At 41.2% G+C, this 23,042-nt stretch overlaps 1 protein-coding gene across 1 annotated transcript in view; it reads left to right on the top strand.

The window, feature by feature from the left end:
• Nucleotides 1-9,233, top strand: part of LOC142962773 (ATP-binding cassette sub-family C member 4-like) — a 34,704-nt gene extending 25,471 nt beyond the window's left edge. The window contains exons 26-31 of the mRNA XM_076103416.1: nt 1,773-1,928; nt 4,785-4,874; nt 5,334-5,506; nt 6,236-6,341; nt 7,647-7,781; nt 9,156-9,233. Of these exons, the coding sequence (XP_075959531.1) occupies nt 1,773-1,928; nt 4,785-4,874; nt 5,334-5,506; nt 6,236-6,341; nt 7,647-7,781; nt 9,156-9,233 (738 nt within the window). The remainder of the gene's footprint in view (nt 1-1,772; nt 1,929-4,784; nt 4,875-5,333; nt 5,507-6,235; nt 6,342-7,646; nt 7,782-9,155) is intronic.
• The last annotated feature ends 13,809 nt before the right edge of the window (nt 9,234-23,042 follow it).

Below are 23,042 nucleotides of genomic sequence, written 5' to 3'. Positions count from 1 at the left end.
TGGTATGATACCTTGATTATGGAGAGCAAAGTACAGCTGAAAATATTTCTGTGAATAGCAATTTTCTAAACAAAGATACATAGAGCTTTACAGACAGGAGAAGAAACTCAACAGACTGAATACATGTACTGAATACAAGTAGTAGTTTAGACAGTGAACCAGTGCTTGCTGACTAGCACAGAGGTGATTTCTGCTGGGAAAGGATGACCCAATGTGTGTAGCTCCTATTCAACAGCCCCATTTGTGATTCAGTGGCTGCAGCAATGTTTTCTCCTACTTCCTCTTTGAAAAAGTCTAAAAGCCTTTGTCCATAATCTCACCCCTGTAACCACCTGAGTGAAATGCATATGTCTTGGTCCTGAGAGGTTTATGTGTCTATGATATTTTGTGCTCTGTGGTGAAGCCTTTTCAATGCATGCTTCCACAGTACCCCATTTCTGTTTAACTTGGAGGATGCGTATTCTGTGAGCTGCTCTCTGTGCACTCTTTGCTGCAGCCTCTGCAGAAGAGAGCTCTGTCGTATTGTACTATCAGTAAATGTGTCTGTGACTACTCTTGACATGAGGTCACAAGGGTTTTTGGGAACGTTTTCTTCTGATCTGAAATGCTTCTAACAAAGGCCAGGTAAAGGCATCTAGTTGTGCATTCCTGCATCTCTCTTGTGATAATCACCTGTTTCCTTGAGGATTGTTTCAGCCAACTGCACAACCCTTAGCTTTTTGTCAATTAACATTCTGTTCTTTTGGTTTAAAGAAAAAGTTAATGTGACCTTTCAGTACACCCAAGTGTTGTGCTTGTAGATATACAGTATGTGCCACATTTAGACAAACCCCATCATCTACGTCATTAATATCCTGGATCATTGAGGTTGGTCCTTCAGCACTCTCAACCTAAACGGGGAGGGGAGGGTAGAAAAAAATCAAACAAAAGGTTGTCAATTGGCTAATGGCATTTAACAAGCCTATGTGTTGGGAGGCAGCAGCGTGTGGCATACGCAGCCCAGTTCAGTGGAATGGCCTTGTGATGTCATCGTTGTCACCATTTGTTGTCACCAGGGCTACGCTCACTGAACACAGTCTTTGTCTAACGTCCTGATTGGTTGGCTTTTACAGTACATGATATACACAGATACAAAAAGATGAGTGGTTAAGCCTATGACACCTATAGAGCCTTGTTTAATGGTTTCACCAGTTATCATAGACCTGGAGTTATAGGGAGTAACTAAAAGTTCCCAACCTACAGACGTTGGCATATGAAATGCACGACACTGTTGTACTATGAAATGAGCACTTTTATAGAATATAGAACACCTTAAAATAGCTGCCTTGAATCATAAACATGCAAAAGGTCCAAAACAAAATGATACTGATGGTACCAAGATGGGTTCACCTGATGCCATGTGAATAAGCTTAAAAATGATACAAACAAGATACAAGAATATTTTTTGTTTTGCAATGTGACTAATAAATGTTCAACAGAGGCTTCAATCATTCTTGTTTTAAATGTCTAGCATTTTCTACACTATATGCCAAAGTCATATGACTACTGTCAAAAAAGTGATTTGTTATACATGCTTGTTGTAGAATATTATGTTTTCCATTGATATATTTTAATATCCACACAATACAAGTGGCTCTATTGTACTTAGCCATATGAGGTGTTCCTCTGTGACATGAAACAAAAAAGCACAAGTATGATTAATAACCCTTTTTTTCTGTGAATTTGTGGAATATTTTACAGATATAAGAATAGCTCTGATTCCTCCACTGTAGGTTGGCATCGTTGGACGCACTGGTGCTGGTAAAAGCTCCCTGATCTCTGCCTTGTTCCGGCTGGCAGAACCTGAGGGAAGAATAATGATTGATGGTTTTCTGACTTCTGAGATTGGTCTGCACACCCTCCGCCAGAAAATGTCCATCATCCCACAGGTGCGCTTTTAAAATTGCCCTCAGTCTCAACTGTTCTGTCTTGACATATACAACTGTATACTAATGGATAACTCATAATAAAATATTAGACATAATAATATATTAAAACCTAGGTACAGAAGTCCAACTTTCAGCATAATGTTGTGTTTAATGTCTTTGTCCTTTTCTCAAACTGCTGGACCTTCACTTTGACTTCTTCTCTACTTCTTTTGATTCCTCATGATTGAGAATCGTCTGAAATGTCAGATGAACACTGGTAACAGACACCTTCATGATTTGGCCCTTTTTTTTATACGCCTGGCTTTTAAAAAGCTAAAACAAGTGAGGAAATTTACAGTCGTCTCTCAGGGGATTTCTGAAAGTGAGACAAACGGATGCCTTGAGACAGTTTAACTTTATTTCCGCTTCTTGAAACTGATACGGCATTAAGAAAATGCCAGCCTGCGGGTGAGTGTCAGCAGAGTGGAGGGAGGGGAGAAGACTCCCACGGCCTGTACTGTGAAGAGAGCAGTTCCCCATCCCTGACAGAGGATTAGCCCTCTACCCCCCAAACATGGGAAAGCTGCTTAGAAGAAGTCTCCCCCATCCTCACAGTCAGAGTCCCCTTGTACACCGTCACTTAGCCCAAGTCTCAAACATTTCGAGGGTGCAGCCAAGATGCCCAAAAACAGTTTCATTAATGCTTTTCAGTGGATTTGATAGGTTTCTGGCATTGCTACTACCTCAGATAAAGTTTTACTTCCTCGTCCAAAGTAGTTTGAGATGGATGTGATGTGTGTTTGATGTGATTTTATTTACTCTTTCTGTCTCTCCTGGGAGAGACTTGCACAAAGTGGCAGGTTACCAGTCAGAACTTTAACTGCATGACCATCTGCATCACATACTGACTGTATTGCATTTTCACGATATGAATTCTTACTAGTAGAGTTTCTCTATATCATGCTCTTAGTTTTACAAACTTGTATAGACCAAGTCTCTTGGATTTACACAAATCCATCTGAAAGCCTTTTTGTTCTCCTCTGAGACGTCAGAGATGAAATGATATTCAGTCAGCCTTTAAAATGGAAAAAGAATCTTGATATAAATTGCGAGGTGTGGCTTCTCGTGTGGCATTTTGAGTGTGATATGTATACTATACATTGCCAGTGAGGAGTTTCATTATTTGCCACCCACAGATTTGATTATGATAAGCATTTATTAGCATATTGCGTTAAAAAATGATCTATTTCAGCTTCTATTGAATTCTCAGGAATGACTTAGAAAAAAATGATTTTTTGTGGCAAACATAGAGCTTAGAATTGGTGGAGCACATAATCGTTCTATGGAAAGCTGTGCTTGAAAGCAGTTTTTCCGACCGAACATTGAATCCTCAATTAACGTGTGTCACAAAACTAGCTTGAATTGGGACTTCAGTTGGCTTTATGACAAGGCGGTATTTTGGTGACAGAGGGAAAAGCTCATTGGAAGTAAAGAGGTGTAACATTTTCTAAGGCACAGGTAGCAAGCATGAAAGTCGTGCAAGCTTTACTTTTTCTGGATGAAAATTGAGCAGTTAGTCCTGAGTTTTCTGACCTACATGTTTGTTGAGACTTGATTTTGTATTTGAGAGGTGTGTGCTGCATACATCCGTGTGCCTACATACCTGAGTTTATGCTTAATTTAGCACTGACTGCTGACCTGTAAATGAGCAGAGATGAAAGTGTGTTAGTGAGTCACATTCGCACTAGAAGTACTGTAACCTTAATTCAGGACACTCAGCCTTTGTGTACTTTTATCTCGCTCCTGGTCTAATCTCAAATTTACCAGATTAATATGTTGAGTAAACTGAAGTTATCGCATTGCCGTTACTGTTGAGGATACAGTTGAAGTCTATCAGTTTTTCTTATAGGAATTTGTTTGCTGCTACGCGTCACCTCTATTCCCTGTGATAGACTCGGCCACATCTCTTTAAAGCTTTTTAAAAATTGTCACTATAACCATTTAAGTGTCATAAATTCGGTCTTATGTTTCAAAGGAAAGCGCAGCCGTATTTGTTCACTGATGGGGGAAAAAGAAGCCATATGAAAAGCTTATCTACAGCAGCTCTGTACCATGAGAGGCAGCACGTTCTCCGTATGACGAGCTGGGAGAGTCCTCGGAGGGGTTCAGTAAATCACTTCAGCACTGGATCAGCATTTATGAATAAATATCTGACCTGACACAAGGAGATGCCGGCTTGCTCTTGCTTATCAGGTTTACCACAAACAGAGTGGCATGTTGGAACAATGCCTGTGGACTCGTGGGCTCGTTTATCGGCTCTGTAATCGAGAGCTTTATTTACTCTCTTAAAGATGACTGTGTCGATGAAAACTGATACAGGTGTGTGCGGCTCAACATAAACACATATCTTGGACATCCTAGCTGTCTAAGATCTGAGACTGTCCTTTTATGAGGATAGTAAACTGATGTGATAACTCCTTGTGACAAATGCTTGTGCAGTAAAGCTGTTACTTTTGGCAGACAATGTGAGATTATCATTTCTAATACAGCTGCTGTATGAAAGTCTTTGTATGGTAACAGTGACTAGATGGCACTTTTTCTGCCATATTATATATTCAGACAATGTCGCACAGTTATTGTCCACCAATGCCAGTGCACAAGTGCTGGTTTTCCAAGTAAAAAGATCAACTTATTGAAGCATATTTAGAGATCATTGAATAGAACTCCTGAGTGTAGCAAGTCCTTTGTGAACATCTTCCCCTCAAACATTGCCTAGTGGCGCTCTATAAAGCTTGTCTTAACCCTTTCATACATCTTCCCCCTTGTCATTATCTTAACTGGCCACGGCCTTCTCTTTCTATATCCATCTATCCACAGGACCCAGTTCTCTTCACGGGCACCATGAGGAAGAATCTGGACCCTTTCAGGCTGCACACAGATGAGGACCTGTGGAATGCACTCCAAGAGGTACTCCAGCGTGGCTCTGAATGATTCCCCCTCGCCGGCCCAGGGGGGGATCCCTCTGTCCCGCTGTACAATGCTGCCATTCAGCCTCCCTGCTCGCCACAAGTCATGGGGGGAAATCCCATTAGGGCCATGGGGCCCAGCTCAATGTGCGGCTTGTAACTGGGAACCATTGAAAATGCTGGGGGAGATGTGTTTGGGCAGTCAGGCCAACCAGGATGAAGGCTCCCCCCACAGTGAAGGGCTTCAGCTCCTGGTCCTGCCTCTGAATGGGTTTGGTGGCCTGGATTAAAGCTAGAGGCTGGCCACAAGAGAGCACTGGCCAAGGTCATCAGTGGACCTGGCCCTGCATTGTGCCAGGCGGTTAATGGGTGTGTTTGGATAGCTCTTTAAAGACATCCCCACAGGAAGCCTTTATGAAGGGGTAATGAAGGGTTGGGGCTCTGCTCTCCCTCTCTGCAGGTGCAGATGAAGGCCGTAGTGGAGGACCTGCCCAATAAGCTGGAGACGGTGCTGACTGAGTCTGGCTCTAACATCAGCGTGGGCCAAAGGCAACTGGTGTGTCTGGCCAGGGCCATCCTCCGGAAAAATCGCATCCTCATCATTGATGAGGCCACAGCCAATGTGGACCCAAGGTCAGGTGACACTTGAGTCTCCAAGTAAAACCTTTAACATCAATGTCAGGGAGGAAGGAAACATGAACTCCTTTGCACTTGTAACTATACTGTAAACTAGTGCTACTCCAGATGTTTTTATAACTGGGTTTAGTAAAACTATAGCACCACTGTTGTTATACAAACCGAACTTATTCCTAAAATGTTCAAACAATTCTGTGAATAAATCAATAGCACATGAAGAGATGCGCAGATGTAACACTCATCAACTATAATGCACGCTGTTTGATGGGAAACTGAGGATGTAAAAGGATTATATCTCTTAAGATTTTGTGATTGGAGCATTAGAGCAGACCAATTGCAGTTGGCTTATCATTAGCCTACGACACACGGGTGGATTGATCAGAGCCTTCCTGTAGTAAACAAATAAAATGGTAAATAATCCAAAACACCAAAAGTAAACAATTACACTATTTGTATGACTGAAAAAACAAAATATGATATGTAATTGGTTTGGAATAAAATCACAATATATTAAAAAAACAATTAACGTTTAATTTTACAATAAAAGTCAAAATAAACAATTTTTGTTAACGTAAGGAGCTCTGCTATCCTTTGTTGTTTTTACCTACTACTGCACATACTTCAATGCTGATGTGCCATTGTTCAGTGTTAAGTAAAACTCCCTGCCCAAGGGTCTATAGGAAGCGGGCTTTTTGTGCTGAGGTGTTGTGTTCCCTGCTCCTTTAGAACTGACGGCCTCATCCAGCAGACTATCCGGGACAAGTTTCAAGAGTGTACAGTCCTCACCATTGCTCACAGGCTCAATACTATCATTGACTGTGACAGAATACTGGTAAGTAGGAATGCAGTACCTTTCCGTTGTCCAGCACTCCAGTCAGTATTTTAGATGAGATCACTATCTTTCTGTAATCAGTTAGTTAACAGAGCTTTCAGCCCGAATCATTTGTGAAATCCCTTCACAAACTTGTTCTATCTTATCAACTATGATAAATTAAGCTCCCATTGTGTCCAGAATATGTTGTAGAACGGGAATTAAATCACAAAAACATGCACTCCACTGCCGTACGTCAAACTCACCTGAGATTCAGAGCTAACAAACTCCTCTTCCTTTCTTTTCAAGCAGCCTATACTGCACTATCTTCAGAGATGCAATTCACTTCCTGTATATTGCAACAGCTGGGCTGATTTCTCGCTCACAGCTTTCCCTCATTGAGCCTTTGCTTAGGGCCACTTGATCTTTGGCCCTTTCCTGCTGCTGCCTGCAGAGGTGCCAATTAGTGCCATTTGTGGCGGCATTTGTTGAGCGTCTGTGGAGGACAGGGCACGACCTGGTGGCTGCTCGGCCACTGAAGGGGTTGCTGAGAAAAGCCAAATATCGCACAGCGGGGTCTGTTTCACACCTACACTCGTGTTAAATGCCCCCAGATTGTAGCACCTTCCAGGAGAACTAAACTGTGGCCCACCTGAATTGCCTTGTCCAAATCTTAACTTGTGCCATATTTAGACGCAGAATGCTTTCCAAGATCCAAACTCCATCTCCTAGTATCTTGTCGACTATAACAGCTGCTGCAGAAGTCTCCCTTAAACACTCCCTGAAACTGGGCTTTAACGATAACACACTGCTCGTCATTGCTCCAAGGGGATCGAGCTTGTTAAAATTTGTCTATAATATAATTCTAGTCTTTTTCAAATTGCTTGAATTGGCACTATTCTTTGTGTGGTTTGTACGGCATGTGATGACACAGAAATGATGGTAATTTTCTAGAGTGCCTGAAAGGTGTGATTGTTGGATTTGACTGAGGACCACCCCTGAGCCGCTGAAATGCCAGGATAAATACATGGATAAATCACTGATCTTCAGTCTGTCGGAGTCAGCGCACTAGACTTTCACACTGCTAACAGGCTAAGCTTATTGTCCGTGGCCCTGTCGAGCACAAACAGGCACCGGTGTTTGTCGTTGCATGAGTCACATCAAATGGATGGTTCCAGTGTGCAGAGAACTAGTGTTACCCCATTCATCTTGCCCTGTCTGCATGCAACACTCAGCAGTGAAACAGCTGAAATGTCAGTTTTCCCCGAAGTAAAGTATACAGGCAGTGACACACACTCACACCCAGCATTGTATGTGTGATTGCAGGTTCTGGATGCCGGCAGGATCCAGGAGTATGACGAGCCATATGTGCTGCTCCAGAACCAGGAAGGGCTCTTTTACCAGATGGTCCAACAGACAGGCAGAGCCGAGGCCGCCTCACTGCTGCACACAGCCAAACAGGTAACCACACCCACCTTTGTCCCAGGACGGGGCTGTCACTAAATAAAGTCCAGCCAGGGCACACTAATCCCAGACTCTCCCTCTAACTCCAGACTTCATTGCTCACCTCCAAAATGATACAGTTAAGCAAGAGAAGATGTGCATTACCCTGACAATGCAAAGACACTTGATTACCATTTTAATTTAAAGTGCCTACTTGGAGCATTGCAACACCATAACATTCATTTTGAGAGAGAAATTGTCCCCTTTGTAGATTCACATCCTCTGATTTTATCAAAGAAACTCTCCGTATAATCTTTTTTTTCTCTTAATGTAAATTTGAGATCATTTTAGAGATGATTCTAGAAAAGCAGCTTTCTTTGCACTATATCTATTTGGAAATATTGGGTTTAACTTCATCGCGATTTGGGATAAACTTTCTATGGGGATTACTGTAATAGAGAATGTCCATATTTTTTCCCTGTGAAATTCATTTGTGATGTATTTCCCCTTCAGACAGTGAACAGATAAGAGCCAGCTATTCATTGTTCAATTCCATTTTATGTGCATCTGTCTGGGACTACAGATACCATATTGCAACTTCAAACAGGTCTTTGTGAAATAAGAAAAAAGTAGGCATCATTTCATTTTCTCTCTGTCCCTCGCACAAATTTATCAGCGGAACTGTATCTTCTCAGCAAGAGGAGTGAAATGAGTAAAATACTGATTTCAAAGACTCAGCACAGTGTGGCATTATTTGGTTTCGTCTTACCCTGCACACTGGCGGATTGGTAGTGACATTGTTCAAGCCCTTACGTTTTTCCTTTCTTTATTGTGGGGTGCTCTCCTGAGATCAGATTCCTGCAGCATCCATAGCTGTCTAGCACCACTTATTAAATACTGAGATGGTCCGCATGTTGTGTGTCAAGTTTCTATAGTTGTCAGTCAGGGTTTAAATGCATTCAATAGTCTGATATCAACCTCTGGCTCCTTTGTCCATGTTGAAAGAGAATCCCAGAGTTGACGGTATATCTCATGCTGAGGCCAACCTGTTTTCACCCGTTTGTCTCTTTTCTTCAAACTTTCTGTCAGTGAAATCGTTGGTCTGCCATAGCCTCTCTGTGCTTAGAAATCAAGCATTTTGTGGACCCTTTAAGCAAACACACAAGTAAAAATGAACTCAAATGAAACAAAATAATTTCAGTGATTATCTCAACATTTTTTTCCTGTGAATTTCACAGCGCTAAATAAGCCACTTTTGCACGCTTCAGTGGGTGACAAATCCCTATACCTGGCTCCGACTGGATCTGTCATGAATCACGCCTTAACAGATTGTAGTTTAGATTGGACTGCGTGCTTGTGTTCTGTGACACTGCTTCCCTGATGCACTTCCAGGTTTACATGAACAAAAAGCGGGTGACAGACGTGTGCCGTGCCAAGGACATCTGTGTCATCTTTGAGACGTCGCTTTGACAGTTTGGAGAGTCGCAGTGGCCCTCATGCTCGCCACCACTGACCAAATCTTTTACCAGATACACCAGACATTTTGACATTCCTTCCAGTGTATTAAAAAATGTCTTTAGTCTCCCAGCAGGCAGAGGATAGTATGTGCTGCATTAGATTGGCGTAGTCCTTTGGTGTGGAACAGACACGAGGCAAGTATCTGAGGCAGGGTGCACCTTTATTGACAGCATATTACTGCATGGCTGTTTATTGATTACACCCTGCTATGTTTATGTATGTGTGTTCAGGCCTCTTGGGGAGCTTCAATCCTGCACCGGTGCTCAAAAGAGTGCAGGTATTGGATGTGTTTATCCTGGTGCAATAAATTATTGGTGGCTTAAATTATTCTTCAGGCAAACATTGTTTGGTAGGACTGAAGTCTTTTCATTATTTGGAACATGCTTGAAAAGACAAAGAGAACCTGAGAGGAGACAGCCTTGTTTTCAGTAATTATTGTGCCTTAATCAGACTATTCTTTTTTTTTTTTATGTAGTTGAACTGTTTTAATTAAGTAGTCTTCCAGCACTTTGATGATAGCGGTTTAATGTCTGCCTCAGCTCTTGTCAGGGATGAACAGTAAAGTTTTAAATGCAACATGTCATGTACCGGCAATGATAACGTGCGACAGAAGTTTTATTGCCTTTGAAAAATATTCTCGAGTGTAATATCCACTTTCTCTCTTTATTCTTTTGATAAATGGGCTGTTGTTGCTTCTATTTAAAGCTATGTATTTCACATTGTTTGTTTTCTATATCTTTGTGTGTGGTTTTGTTGAAAGTAATATTTCAGGGACTTGCATTTTGTAGTTGTCTAGTGATAATTGACAGAACATAATATTCAAATCCTATATAATAAAACAGTATTGCTTGAATGTTTCAGTGTTGTCTTCATTTTGTGTTCAAACATTGTCTAGTGTCTCATCTTACATTGACTCACTAACCATTTCCTCCTGCTGTTGCTCATACTATATTCAGATGTCTGAATGGTGTGTTTGCTTCAGGTCAGTGGTTACAACTGGTCTTGACCGAGATGCTACAAATTGGTAAGTGGTTAAGGAGAACAACCTAGTGATTATCTTGTTGGAGTCAAGTGATTCTTAAATTCTGTTCCATGGTGGTAAAGTGTTGTAGCCCTTTACTCTGTTATTTTAGCGTGTTAGTGCAATATGACGATTAAGTCTCCAATTAAATTGTAATTTTGTCATCCCCGGCTCAATTAACAGCTATTTTATTCGCCTCCATACAGAAAAGAGCAAAGCCGGTGATTACACATTCAGAGATGGCTGTCAGTAAACACTTAGCTTGCTATAAAGGGCTGTATTTAACCAGGCTCAGATTTGGGTCGTGAACTGTGGGACATCAGTTTCCTTTAAAAGCTGAGTGATTTACACAATTCATTAAAGCCAGTGAATCTTCAGCCAGCGTCATATTAAATGGTTACTTACTCTCAAATAGCCCCCTGGGAGTTGAATTGTTGGCCTGCGAATAGATTAAAGTTTACATTGAAAAGAGAAATTGAATTCAGAGGTAATCAATAGCATAATGGGCCAGTGAGAGGAGCCTGCTGCCTGAAATGAAATTACCATATTTTTAATCTTAATTTTCCACTCTGTTTATCTGACAGTGTGGATGTGCAATCCAAACAGATAATGAGAGAGTGGGATATTGACAGAGAGGTCCTCTGGAGTGCTTGTTTCAGTGATTAAACGCTGTGATCTGTGATTACTTTGTGTCGGGTGTCAGGCTGGCGGCCAGGGCCCAGGGAGACGCAGGCACATAGCAGCTGGAGCATCATGGGTCTCTGAGGTGCTAATGCACCTGACACAGCATTGACAGCATTCGAAAACCCCTATCAGGGACTGCACCACATAGCAGCTGCCACAATAGGAATACTCACGGCACTATCTACATCAGAGTCAGCATATATCCTCTCTGCTCCCCCCTCGATAACAGCCAACACAAGAATGGCGACAACAAAGTTCGCACAATAAGTATTATTAACCAGATACCTTCCGACGTCGTCCAATAATAGCGCCATTTTAAGACCTATCTGAATAGGTGTGAAAATAGCAGCCGTCAACATAGTGCTGATATGGCTTGAATAAAAAAAAACGTCGGAGAAACCTGGCTGTCCATACAATGAAGTTTAATCCGAAAGAAATAAAACAGAAAATAACAGTCAGCACAATGTAGAGGCAATGAATGAAATGATGCTTTCACACACCGTAGCATTTAGCCCATCTGCACTTTAAGAGAGGAGTGATACGTTGGTGCTGATTGCAGGGTGTGAGACATGTCCTATTCAGCTAAAGATGTTTTATTGTCAGTCGAGAGAAGAATAACGTAACAAGTATCGACAACAACAGAAAGTGGTTTAAATTGTTTATGGTGGTTTTGTTGCGGGCAAGCAAATAAGTAGTCTCAAGGCCATTTTGGGTTGAGGAGACAATGTTTTTCACAAACTTTCTGTTGTGCCAGCATATTCTTTTGTGATGGATACTGCTGTTTGACAAATGGAAACAAATTGCACGGTGCAGGCGCCTGAATGGCAGGGAGTTGGGGAGTGTCAAACTCGGTGCTGAAAGACGATGAAGCGAGAGCCTCAGGTTTTTGTGGGCGACTCAGACCTGACTGATCCCAGCATAAAGTACTTGTTGAAGAGAAGGAGAAAAGGAGAACAGGATTTCGACAGGCTGCAGTGAAATTAGGAGAATTGACTATGGCGGCTTTGTTCCTAGCTGGTGACATGGGGTGGGGGAGATGGGGAGACTGGAGCGATTCCCCAGAGACTCTGTGCTCAGCCTTTCTAAAGTGACTACAAACTGAATATCTGACAAGTTCCCAAGGCCTGACATGACTCTGTGTGGAGCGAAGAAAAACAAACAACAAATGGCACGTTTTTTTAAGATACATGTTGTGACACTGGATGTAGTGTGTTAGAAAACGGCTTTTTATCTCGTTAAAAATAGGAATATGTTGATGCTATATATTCTAGCTTGTCGCAACAACCTAGTTCCAACTAGTTTCTCCCGCGGCAGACTTTGTGAAAGTAAAACTATTAAATTGTCCAACTTATTGGAGGGCTAACAACAAGCAGTTTCTCTTTGATCTTGCATCTAAAAAAAAAACCTGAAACATTAAGTGCACATAGTTCTCTCCAGCGTGCATACGTGAGGTTTAATAAGCCACGCTGTATCACGGTGCCTCAGCAGTTTAGTGACCACCCTGGACTACAAACAGTAATTATAGGTGAAAAGTGTAATGGATGACTGCACTTGGTAAACTCCCCACATGCTGTGGTTTGTTTCAAACTCTTTAGAGAGTGAGTATACTTAACATTCAGTGAATAATTTCAAAGTTTGTATGCACATTTTGCACAGAGGCGTGAATCTATTTATATATAACCTTATTTATGTAAAACCTAAGGAAACAGAACAGGACGTCTCAAAGACGTTTTTTGGCATTTTCTCCTGCCCCTGCTACTTTGAACCGAACAGGCTAATGTGGCCCTTTCTGAAAGGCCACCAAATAGGAAACCTCTTTGCATGCTTTAGCCTTAAATCCCAGGCATGCTCTGCCACCTTCCAAAAGTGCTGTTTGATTCTTTAACTGCGAGAGAAAGAAGCAAAGTGGAGGGCGAGACAATAGCACAGGGCTTATCTCATCAGTAAATAAGGCTTATTGCTTAACGCTATAAAAGGCTATGCTTATTGGTGATGTCATCCCCTTTGTGGAAGATTGATGAAGCTTGAGGCAGGGACATAATGTGAGTGAGAATGTGTGCAAGTGTGGAGAAGGAGGCCTAGTGCAGCAAACTCACGAGTTTATAACTTTCCCCTCCAGAGTTTGATATAATTTAAAATGTATGACATATATTTTAACTGCTGCTGCACTAAAATTGCAGTCTTTGGAGGTAAACTAACCCAAATGTACTTCAAAGTTCCATCTGGCCAGGGGGCTTTTATCCTTGGCCATGAGAGCGGTTGATGTTCTGTGCATGTAAACGTGCAGCTCTGGGTAAAGGTGGGGACAGCTTGTGTCCCCCATTATTGTCTGGTTGCATTTACGTGGGTCCAAGGGCCCACAGTGTCTTTTCGGGTTACTTTCTCATCATTTCTCCTAATGTAGAGACCCACAGGGTTGGTGGCAAGTGCACAATGCGGCTGTTGTATGGTTACTGTCAGCTCTCTCAAATAAGGCTTCCTGTTCATTAGACTTCTTTTCACCTCCGCACAATGCGCCGGCTTTGCAGCAATAGTGAGTCGACGCCCATCTCTTCAATGCCATGTGAATAGTTCTAAATAGTGTTTATGCAAGCCATTGTTGTCTATTGTGTGCCCAGTCTTAATGCACAGTGATTTGCCTCCTTTTGTAGCCTGGGATACATTATCTTTGCCTATGTGGCTTTAGATGCATGCCTGGCCTTTGAGCGAGTAAACAGTCTAAAAGTTAACTCCCTATGGACAATGCTGGAGATGCCTGATAAAGTGGGGCAGAGTATACTGAATGTCTCTATAATTACTCAAATGGCTTCTTCCTCTGCCGAGTACATATCTATTTTAAACTTACCATCGTCTGATTTCATTTTGAGGACTTAAAGGCATTATTTCCCTCGGAAATGTAATAATTAAAAGAAAGTTTGGAAAAGAGTCTAAGTTAACCTCAAAGATTATTTTAAATCATAATCTGTGATGATTTCTTTTTTTTGTTGTTGCAATAAATACATTGTAAAGTTGATACTGTTGCTTTGAAAGATTAGACTGACACTATCTGTTGCACATCTGGTGAAGAATGTCCATTCAGTGGGGAGATGTATTTAAACCCTGTGTCTTTATTCTTCAGACTGTCAGTGTGAAAATGAAAAGGTGATACAGATAGACAGCCAGGTGGATAATCTGACGCACATCACAGTCAAGGAATAAAAACTTTTAAATCTTAAAGATAATGTCAAAATTGTATGTCTTGTAATGGAAATTCCATCAGTTACTTTAACATGGATTTCTGTGTATTTGTACCTCAACTTTATTGATTAAACTGATTTGTAAAATGAAGCAAAACCTCTCAAATTGTGCATTTGGTTCAGTTTATTTTGCTGCCAGAGCACTTGGAAAATGTTATTTCTTACATCGAGTTAAGTTTGATACAAAAAATGTCTCTTGTACTTTAGAAGAACGTGATCTTCCGCTCCCCCCAAAAATTGCGGCACCTTAAATGTTTTTTCCAAAGCAAGACAAAATAACCCTGAAAATTGAGAAAGCGGGAATGTGCAGCATATTATAGCCTTCATCTGTTTGTGGCATTGTTCTAGAGAGCGTATACATCACCTCCAGAGAGTAACCGATAGGCCTAACCATTCACTTCTTGGATAGATGCACAAAAGCAGAAGATTTCGGCGGCACAGATTACATTATACTCGATTCAAAAGCATTCACGGTCAAGTATGCAGAACTGAAAAAAATATGCTTTTAATGCCGGCCAAATGATTACAGGTGAGTGATGTAACTGATAGTTGGCTCATTATTGTTCTGACATTTGGTGTGTTTGACCCCCTGAAGCATTCTGCTGCCAAGGGAATTTAAAACAACCTTTGGACTCAGAGGAAAGTCGGTGACACTGATACAACACTGTCACATCGCTGACTCCAGACTACAGAGCAGAGTGTCACTTCACCAACACTTAGCAGCAGGCATTTCATTAACCTGTCAGAGAGAGGCCAGATGTTGCTTTGTCTCTGATTGCCACATCCCCTTACGCTCATGCTGCTGCTTATACATTTGACCTCCATTAGCCCACCAGGTGTGTTTCACATTTTATTTAATGAACTGTAGTCGTGAGGTAATTCATTGCCTGCTACAATACTCCTTGAAGCACTTTTTTTTTTCTCACACCAAAGTAGTGATGTTGACTTGCCTCCTGGGCTGATATTTTCATTAAAGGGCCTCTTATCAAATAATGAAATAAAGAATCTGTTCCTTGCCCAATGCTAGTACCTCCCACAAATCAAAAGGTTTCCAATGTAATGTCTTGCCTCCAATACCAGTTAATTAGGTAGCGTTGTGCTACATACTAATGCTGCTTTCATGAGAATAAACTGAGACAATAAACCTGTCTCTTTTGTGTCCTTCTGCAAGCCCTCTTAATTAATATCAGCAAATACAAACCCAAGTTAATTGAAATTTGAACATCCCATCTTTACAGTTTACAATAATGCAATCGCTAGTGTTTTTGTTGTTGAATTACTATAATAGCTGGTATCATATCTCTATTTAGTATTTCATTGATCACTCTCAGGGATGCAGCCGAAATGTAAAAGAAAGAAATGTCTTAACCATGAGCAAATACAGGAGGCAATATATGCAACCCCAACATTGATTTAGACCGAGACATTAATATTCACACTCCTCCAGATAATCACAGCAAGGTCTACATGATTTGTTTTCATTGATTAAGTGACATTGCTCAGCTTCTCACACCATGGTTATTAATATAGTTTGCATTGATATTATTTCTGCATTAACAACAATTTCACCAAGTGAGAGAGATTACAGGACCGATGCAAAAGAGTATCATCTCGGTGTGCCGAGGAGCTTTAATCAGAAGCCCTTTTGATGCAAAATCTTTATAACTTTAATCAATCTTTATGGACGTTCTTTACAAACTGTATGCAAGTTTGAATAGCATAGTTTTAAAGAGGCTGTGCCCTCCTGTCAGATACCTGATATGTTTTCGGAAATTACAACTCCTTCTAGGAATATGAATTAGGTTGTGCAACCCTGAGTGTTCCTTCCATTCATGGTGTACACAGCTTACATTTCACTTTATATGATTTCTTAGCCCCAGCTAATGTAATCAGGCCAACAATTCCCAACTAGCGTGGGATTGTAGTACACAGAGCCCAAAACAAAGCGTAATCTGGCACGCTACTATTCCAGTAGGATTTTTTTTGTCCTCACACTTCTTTTGTCACATTGGCCCATGAACAGAAATAGCTAAACAAAATAAATAAATAGATAAACAGTGGGTTGTCTTTATAGCCTTTATGCAGTGATATTTCTGAGCCAAGAACATTTCTGAAGTTAACAGTATTTATGTTCCGGTAGTGTTGGTCACAGTCTGTCACACATTATTTGCATCTGCATGTCCGATTAACAAATATGACATATTCCTAAGATCAGGCTCCTAGCACTCTAACCACCCACCATGGCAATTAACTGTCTACTAAGCTAACAAGCGTAACACACATGCCTGATGCAAGCCAGTAGAATATCAAGCTCCTACAGTAGATGTATCCCCGTTTACCCTGTGGTGCCGCTGTGAAGACACAGTATACTTGTGTGCGGACAAATTTTACATTTTGATTAAGTTGCAGCTCTGGACTGAGGATCTATTACTCTCACCAGTATTGATACGGGGTTTACGTTGAGTGCGACTGACATTTGAAATTCTTTAGAGATAGAGAGAGCTGAGTCCTTGTCAGGCTGAAAAGAGTCTGTCAGACAAATTCAATGGGCTCTTCTGTATCTTAAGGACTGTTAGCAGCGAATCTACTGAAACTATCGGCGCTGATGGCCTCTACTGTGTACAGCTAACACGCTACAATCATGCTGACCCTCAACACTGCTCAGGCTTGTTATCACTGCTTAGGCAAGAAAAGAAAATTGCCTAAAAATGGCCGAGTGCTACAAAGACAGATTCATAGATAGTGGAGCAGAGAAAGGCCTCACGTACGGCATTCAGTCACTCTTATTGTGAGTCAGGTTAGAGGACTACTGGATTTAAAAGAAGCCACTTATGACAGCACACACTCTATGTTACAAGAGGTACAAACCCATGTTTATTCCACTACGGGGTCTTAACCATAGTTGACATTGCTGGAAATGTAGATCCAAGGATGGCATTTCACAGTTGCTATGGCTTCATTGATTATATCCAACATAGCATCTGAAGGTAAAAAGGTTTTGTGGTAAATACAGACAGTTTTTTATAGCATGATTGCCACCGAAGTGAGCTATCTGGTCTATTTTTTTTTCTAAAAGCATTGACCGCCGGGGCATAGCCAATATGGAGGTTAATCCATTCTTGTGTCTATACTATGGGATGCTTATGGAAGCATATTTGCTTAGGGCAGCCATGCAAATTATTACTTACTGCCCTGTAAGCTGATAACACAAATTAGATACCCATTAAAGTTGAACAATGTATATAGAATGAGAAGAGATTGCAAGTGATACCTGAAGGGATGCTTAAGTCGTATGGCACTAAAATATGCCTCATGCTTGCAAACTTCAAAAGTGGAGAGATGTTTATCCTTGGGATTGGAAGATGCATAATAGTAATCTCATATGCACAGAGGCAGCTGCCAGGTGGAGGATAGCACACTGCATGTTTATGAATAGAGATCATTACAGGGACTGGGGAACATACCGGCATTGAACCAGTGACACAGAACTTTGTTATCGTCTACCCAGCGTTCACTACAGCACTAAAAAGTTGATGTGCTGAAACGTTTAGTAAGGCATTAGTTGAACTGTGGTCATTTTGTGCTGTGTTTGATTTGTGTTTGTTTTTTTTCTCCCCATATATTTGCTTGTTGAACAGATTCAACATTTGAAAAAGTCCCTCTAACTTTAAGCCCTGATCTGAATGTGGGTTGGAGTTGAGAACAACAAGGCTGTTAATACGATCCAGCCAGCTGAGGGGCCTGTGAAATGAGAAACATGGCAGCTTTAACAGCAGTGCCACAACTCCACTGGGCCTCTACCTTCACTAGCCTCTGCTCTTATCTGATGAGCCACTTTAATTCATGTGCCAAACACCTCTCTGAGGGCGAGTACAAATGTACAGCAGCTTTTAGGAGGTGGAAACGCTGTTCGTGGCGTGTTAGACGAGAGAGGAAGTGCCTCGGGCATGTTTGGGAGCCCCGGCTAATTCTACCTTTTGACTTGTCTGTTGTTGTCTTTGAGCCCCTTTCCCCTTTCTGCTCCACTGGCCGGCTGATAGTTAGGGATTCATCTTAAAACCTCCCCTTTGTCTGACAGACCGTGGAGTCAGCAGTTATTCTTCAACTGACGACTTTCAATGCTCGGCGGTGAAAGAGATGAAGCTGAAACACAAAGGCAAATTAAGGGTACAAAAACACTCGCCATTGTCCCATTGTTGAGGGTCACAAATCGTCAAGTAAAAGCAACACAGCGTGGTTGAAATGTATTCGCCTCCATCCCTATCCCCACTCCCTCCCCTCTCCTCTCTTTATATTCATTAGATTCATTATAGGCCACAAAGGATTGCCAACAAAACAGCTTGTGATTTTAGTTGAATTCATCCCCCTCTGAGGCCTGCAGGGAAATTAAAGTAGGTGACTATCACTGGAGGGGGAGCAGACTTGACACATCTGAAGCTTTCAGTGATGCAAATAGCCAAGCGTATCCAAAATACACAGGAGCTGACCTCAAACAGATTGTGGGGGTTTAAAATCATTAGTTTGCAAATGAAGCAAAAGTACATTGGTTCTATGGTAAAATCAGCCCACTCTAAACCTTTGATTAGTGTTTGTCAACTCCCCTTTCTCTTCATACCCCCCCGCCCACTTGCAATCCAGAAATTAATAAAGGAGACATAGCGACACTTTGGAGGGAAACGCTTGCATCTCCAGCACCTGTTAAACAAATGCACTTAAGGCAGGAATCAAATTGCAGGCAGGTTTAAATTGGTGTAAAATCTTCATTTAGATGATGTCCCCCAGGGCCTGCTTATTACTTGAGATTTATATAGCATTAGTTCTGCCTCGCAAATGTGGTGCACCATTCCACCTCAGTGAAATATGAAGAGGTTTGATAAAAAGCGACAACAGATTCTCTCATTAAAAAAAACCTAAACCTTTTAAAGATTCATTAATTTAACTTGTGGCATGCAGCTCTGACATGCACAGAGTTCTGTGCGTGTGCCCTTGAGCGCTGTATGTTATACAGTGTAAGATGTTTCTGCGGCTCATCGGTATAGGTCTCTGACTAGAAGTGCACTGACACATTAAAGTACCTCCAACGCTGAATGCATCTCATTTTATTGCAGATGTTGATTTTTGACACATGAACTGATACTAGAATAAGCAACCTATAAGGAATTCTAGAAGATTATTTGCACCTGTTGTTTTTTATTTAAAATTTGAAGTTGGTCACACTTGCTATCACATGTCATGTTGCCGTGAATGGCACAAATCATGGTGAAGGCTGGAAGGAAACAACCACAAAGACATTTCATTTGTAGCAGTAACCCTATTGAGTATGTCTGTTTCAGTCACCAATCTGTTTTGTTCTCCATCCTTTTCAATTTGTTTACATTTGGCCCCTACTGGAGAGGGACAGTCTATTGATTTATTGTCCCCTCTTCCAAAGAGTGCCATTAAGCACCCCCCCACCACCACCACCATCTTCGGGCCCTGCTCTTACATTGTGTCGCCTGGTTGCTGGCCTCTGTTACACAGACAGGCCAGGGAAAGGCCTTGCCCAAGCATCACAAGGACCCCACAGGAAAAAGCCTCAGCCGCACGAAGGCCTGAACGAGAGCGCGGCAGCACAATGTAGCTCCGTCTGAATAGCAGACGTCGTGGGACATTCGCCTCAACAGAGTGCTTTTTTCCATCTGTGTTTTTAAACACTCAAGATTCTGACATGAGATGTCCATTTAATCATATTATCAGAATAGCTACTACACAGTATACGTCTGATTATTAAATAATATAGAAATCTATAAATGAAAGATAAAGATGTGTGCAGTGTATACACACATATACGTGTATGTATGTATGTTTTTATGCTATATGTACACTCACATTTTTCTTCTTCTATCAAGGTGGTTTTTATTCATGTTTTGGGACATCTCCTTTTGCAGATTGATATTTTTTTATGAAAAGCACCTGTCTGAAATTCTACAGAACAATTTATTTGAGTCAAAAGAATCGTTTCAGATGAAAGTTGAAACGCTATTGTGAAATGGCCTTTCACTCCTCCCGCTTGAAGATAAACAATTTCCCATGAATATATGGCTGGGCCCCCTATCTATCACAAAAATCAGAATGTGTCCCATACTGAGCCTATTGTAGTCTATTAAAAGAAATCCTTCCCTGTGGCAACCATTTTGCAGGTTTCAAGTAGATAAATGCCTTCCAAGAGGGATAAGAATGCATTTCTACAAAACTGCATTAAAGAGTAATGTTTGTCAACTACTCCGATAAAAACTTCACAGTCACAATTCTTTTTAGAGGCGGCAAATGCATTGGCAATGTGTAAAGCTGATTGGTCTGGGGAGGCTGCCTACAGGTTAGCAGGCCTCATTTCCAATCTCTGACAGCAATATGTGTCGCCGTGCGCTTCATCCCGATTGCTCATGTTCAACACAAACCATGGTCACTCTATATATGGAAATCTCTGTCTTCAGGGCGAAAAAAAATTAAAAAGGTGAGATTGGCACTTTAACCTCCATGCCCCCCTGAAAATATGTTTTAGTCTGATACATTATACTACTGCGAATTATTTATCAAGAAGATACAAGCTTGATATTTCAAAAAAAATAATGAGATGTTGAGGTGGCAGCTGGAATGTTCTGGTCCAGCGAGCAGCATCTATGAATCGGGGGAAATGAAGTAAATATGGCTGGCTGGGACACACCATGTGCAGAATGTGAAAGAGTGGAGTGCAGCGTTTAGGTGGCACTGACCAAAAACTTAAAATCTCTCCTTTGTGGCTCTCTTTTAGTCTCTTTTGAAAAAGTGGCACCAAATGTAGTCGCGTAATGCAACATCACTTATTATAACAATTATATACAGTACATATATATGCGTTTCTTTTCTTCCTAAAGTGCTTTGAGCGCATATACTGCAGATAATAATCAGTGGTGTAAGGAAATGTTTCTTTAAAAAAAAATATCTTTGTGATTATCAAACAGCTCAAAAGACGAGAGTCCATCGTTGAGTGTGAACTTCATCAGACAAAAACAAAACAGAGTGTTGTGCTGTGTTGAGTTGAAAGAGCCCACCTGTCGACAAGCTGCATTCAAAGAACAAGTCATCCAGTTGTTGCAGCTCACACAAAGCGAGCGAAGAGAAGAAATCCATTCACACACTTGAATTGCGTCTCTCCTCAGATGACTGTTATTCGTAAGAACAAAAAGAGAGGCTGCGTATTAATTCGCTTCAGACCCTCAGTCATTGCTTTCACTTTAGTGTTAGTCCCTCACGCTTTGATCAACACACAGCAATCAAGGTGAACCGTGACTTGTTTGATTTTTTTTTTTTTTAAGGCAGTGAGTAACATGTTTTTCTTCACAACCCATTTGTACCTTCACGATGTCATTTAAAACCGAGGTGTATCATTTCTTGTTCCCTTTTTTGTGCTGTTTGCAAATTCAATGATATGATACAACATTCTGTTAATGTATGTAAAATAAGTATTTGTATTTATTTAATCTCCTGTCAGATATCGAGCTTGTATTTAGTATTTCAACTTTTGAGCTGAATTAAGGAATAAAAAAAGGGTTTCAGAGCTTTCCCCCTCACAACCCCAAACTCCAGTCTTTGTTTTGATTTATTTCATCCTCTCAGAACATCCCGTTGCTTTTCAGGGCCCCCTTTGTTCTTGGTGAAGGGGTCTTTTATTTGGGAGAAATCTCCCATCTCAGACCAGCGCTTTGGCTTGATGCAGATCTTCATTAATCTCCGGGGCCGCTGTGGGCTCTACAGCTGCCTGCCGTTTTGATGGGAATTGAATTTGATACCGTATTGTGGCTTGTATGGAAGCTAACAATGGTCTGTGTTCCTTCCTGTGTATGTGCACAATCAGAGAGACCCAATTAAATAATTTGGTACAATAAAGGGGAACAAAGGGATACCCAGGCATAAAGTGAGGGCTCCAACATTTGTATTCTACCTATTTCTGTATCATGTTAATTAATTCACTTTGAAACCACAGGGGGAGGAACAATGGAAAACAGTGCAGCTCATTTCAAAGTATGTCTAAGGATGCTTTATATTCAGGTGACATGCTAAATCAACATTTTACAATAGAAAAATCACATTTTCCTCTAAAGCGCCAGAGACAATTAAAATGTGACTTTTCTTGATTTGAATACAGTTTTCACTTAAAGTAAACTTTATATAGGAAATCCATTATTTAAAAATCCCATTATTCATGTTTCTTCCCCCTTTTTTTTGGTAAATCATAAAAGGCTATTCTGTAGCTCGGATAAATAATCCCACGTCTGTTTGAATAGAATAATTTTGCATCTAAAATGACTGTCATGATAACCTGCTCTTAATTAACAATGTGTGAATTGTGTGATATATAACTGCTTTTGTTGATGGTAATGTGTCATATTCAATGAAGGGTAAATGAATTATCCACGAGTGGCCTGTGATAAGCGGTGATGGGACCCATATGGAGCTGTCAGTGGACCGCTGGTGGGCTCTCCTAGTCCAGCCGCTGTAATTGAAAGAAATGAGCCATGGAGCTGACACATTAGCAGTCTCCCCAGAGATGGACCACACAGCACACACACACACTGCTAGCACATCCACACACACTCACACAAATACACACATATTCTCACTTTTTTTATACATCATCTATACAGACTCTATCTCACTGAAAGTATAACCCAGACAACGTCAGCTAGGCTGACGTAGGACAGCGCTCTACTGTAAGTGAGACAGGGTGTAAGATTGGATAGGTCTCCGTCTGGGTTAAGGGGATAATGAGAAACTGCCCTGCAGTGAGTTAATCAGCTCATC

This window comes from Anarhichas minor, unplaced genomic scaffold, assembly GCF_050575085.1.
Source record: "Anarhichas minor isolate MPS153535 unplaced genomic scaffold, ASM5057508v1 ptg000004l, whole genome shotgun sequence".
Classification (NCBI taxonomy): Eukaryota; Metazoa; Chordata; class Actinopteri; order Perciformes; family Anarhichadidae; genus Anarhichas; species Anarhichas minor.
Note: the sequence above shows the minus strand (reverse complement) of the source record. Positions and strands in the feature narration are given on the sequence as shown.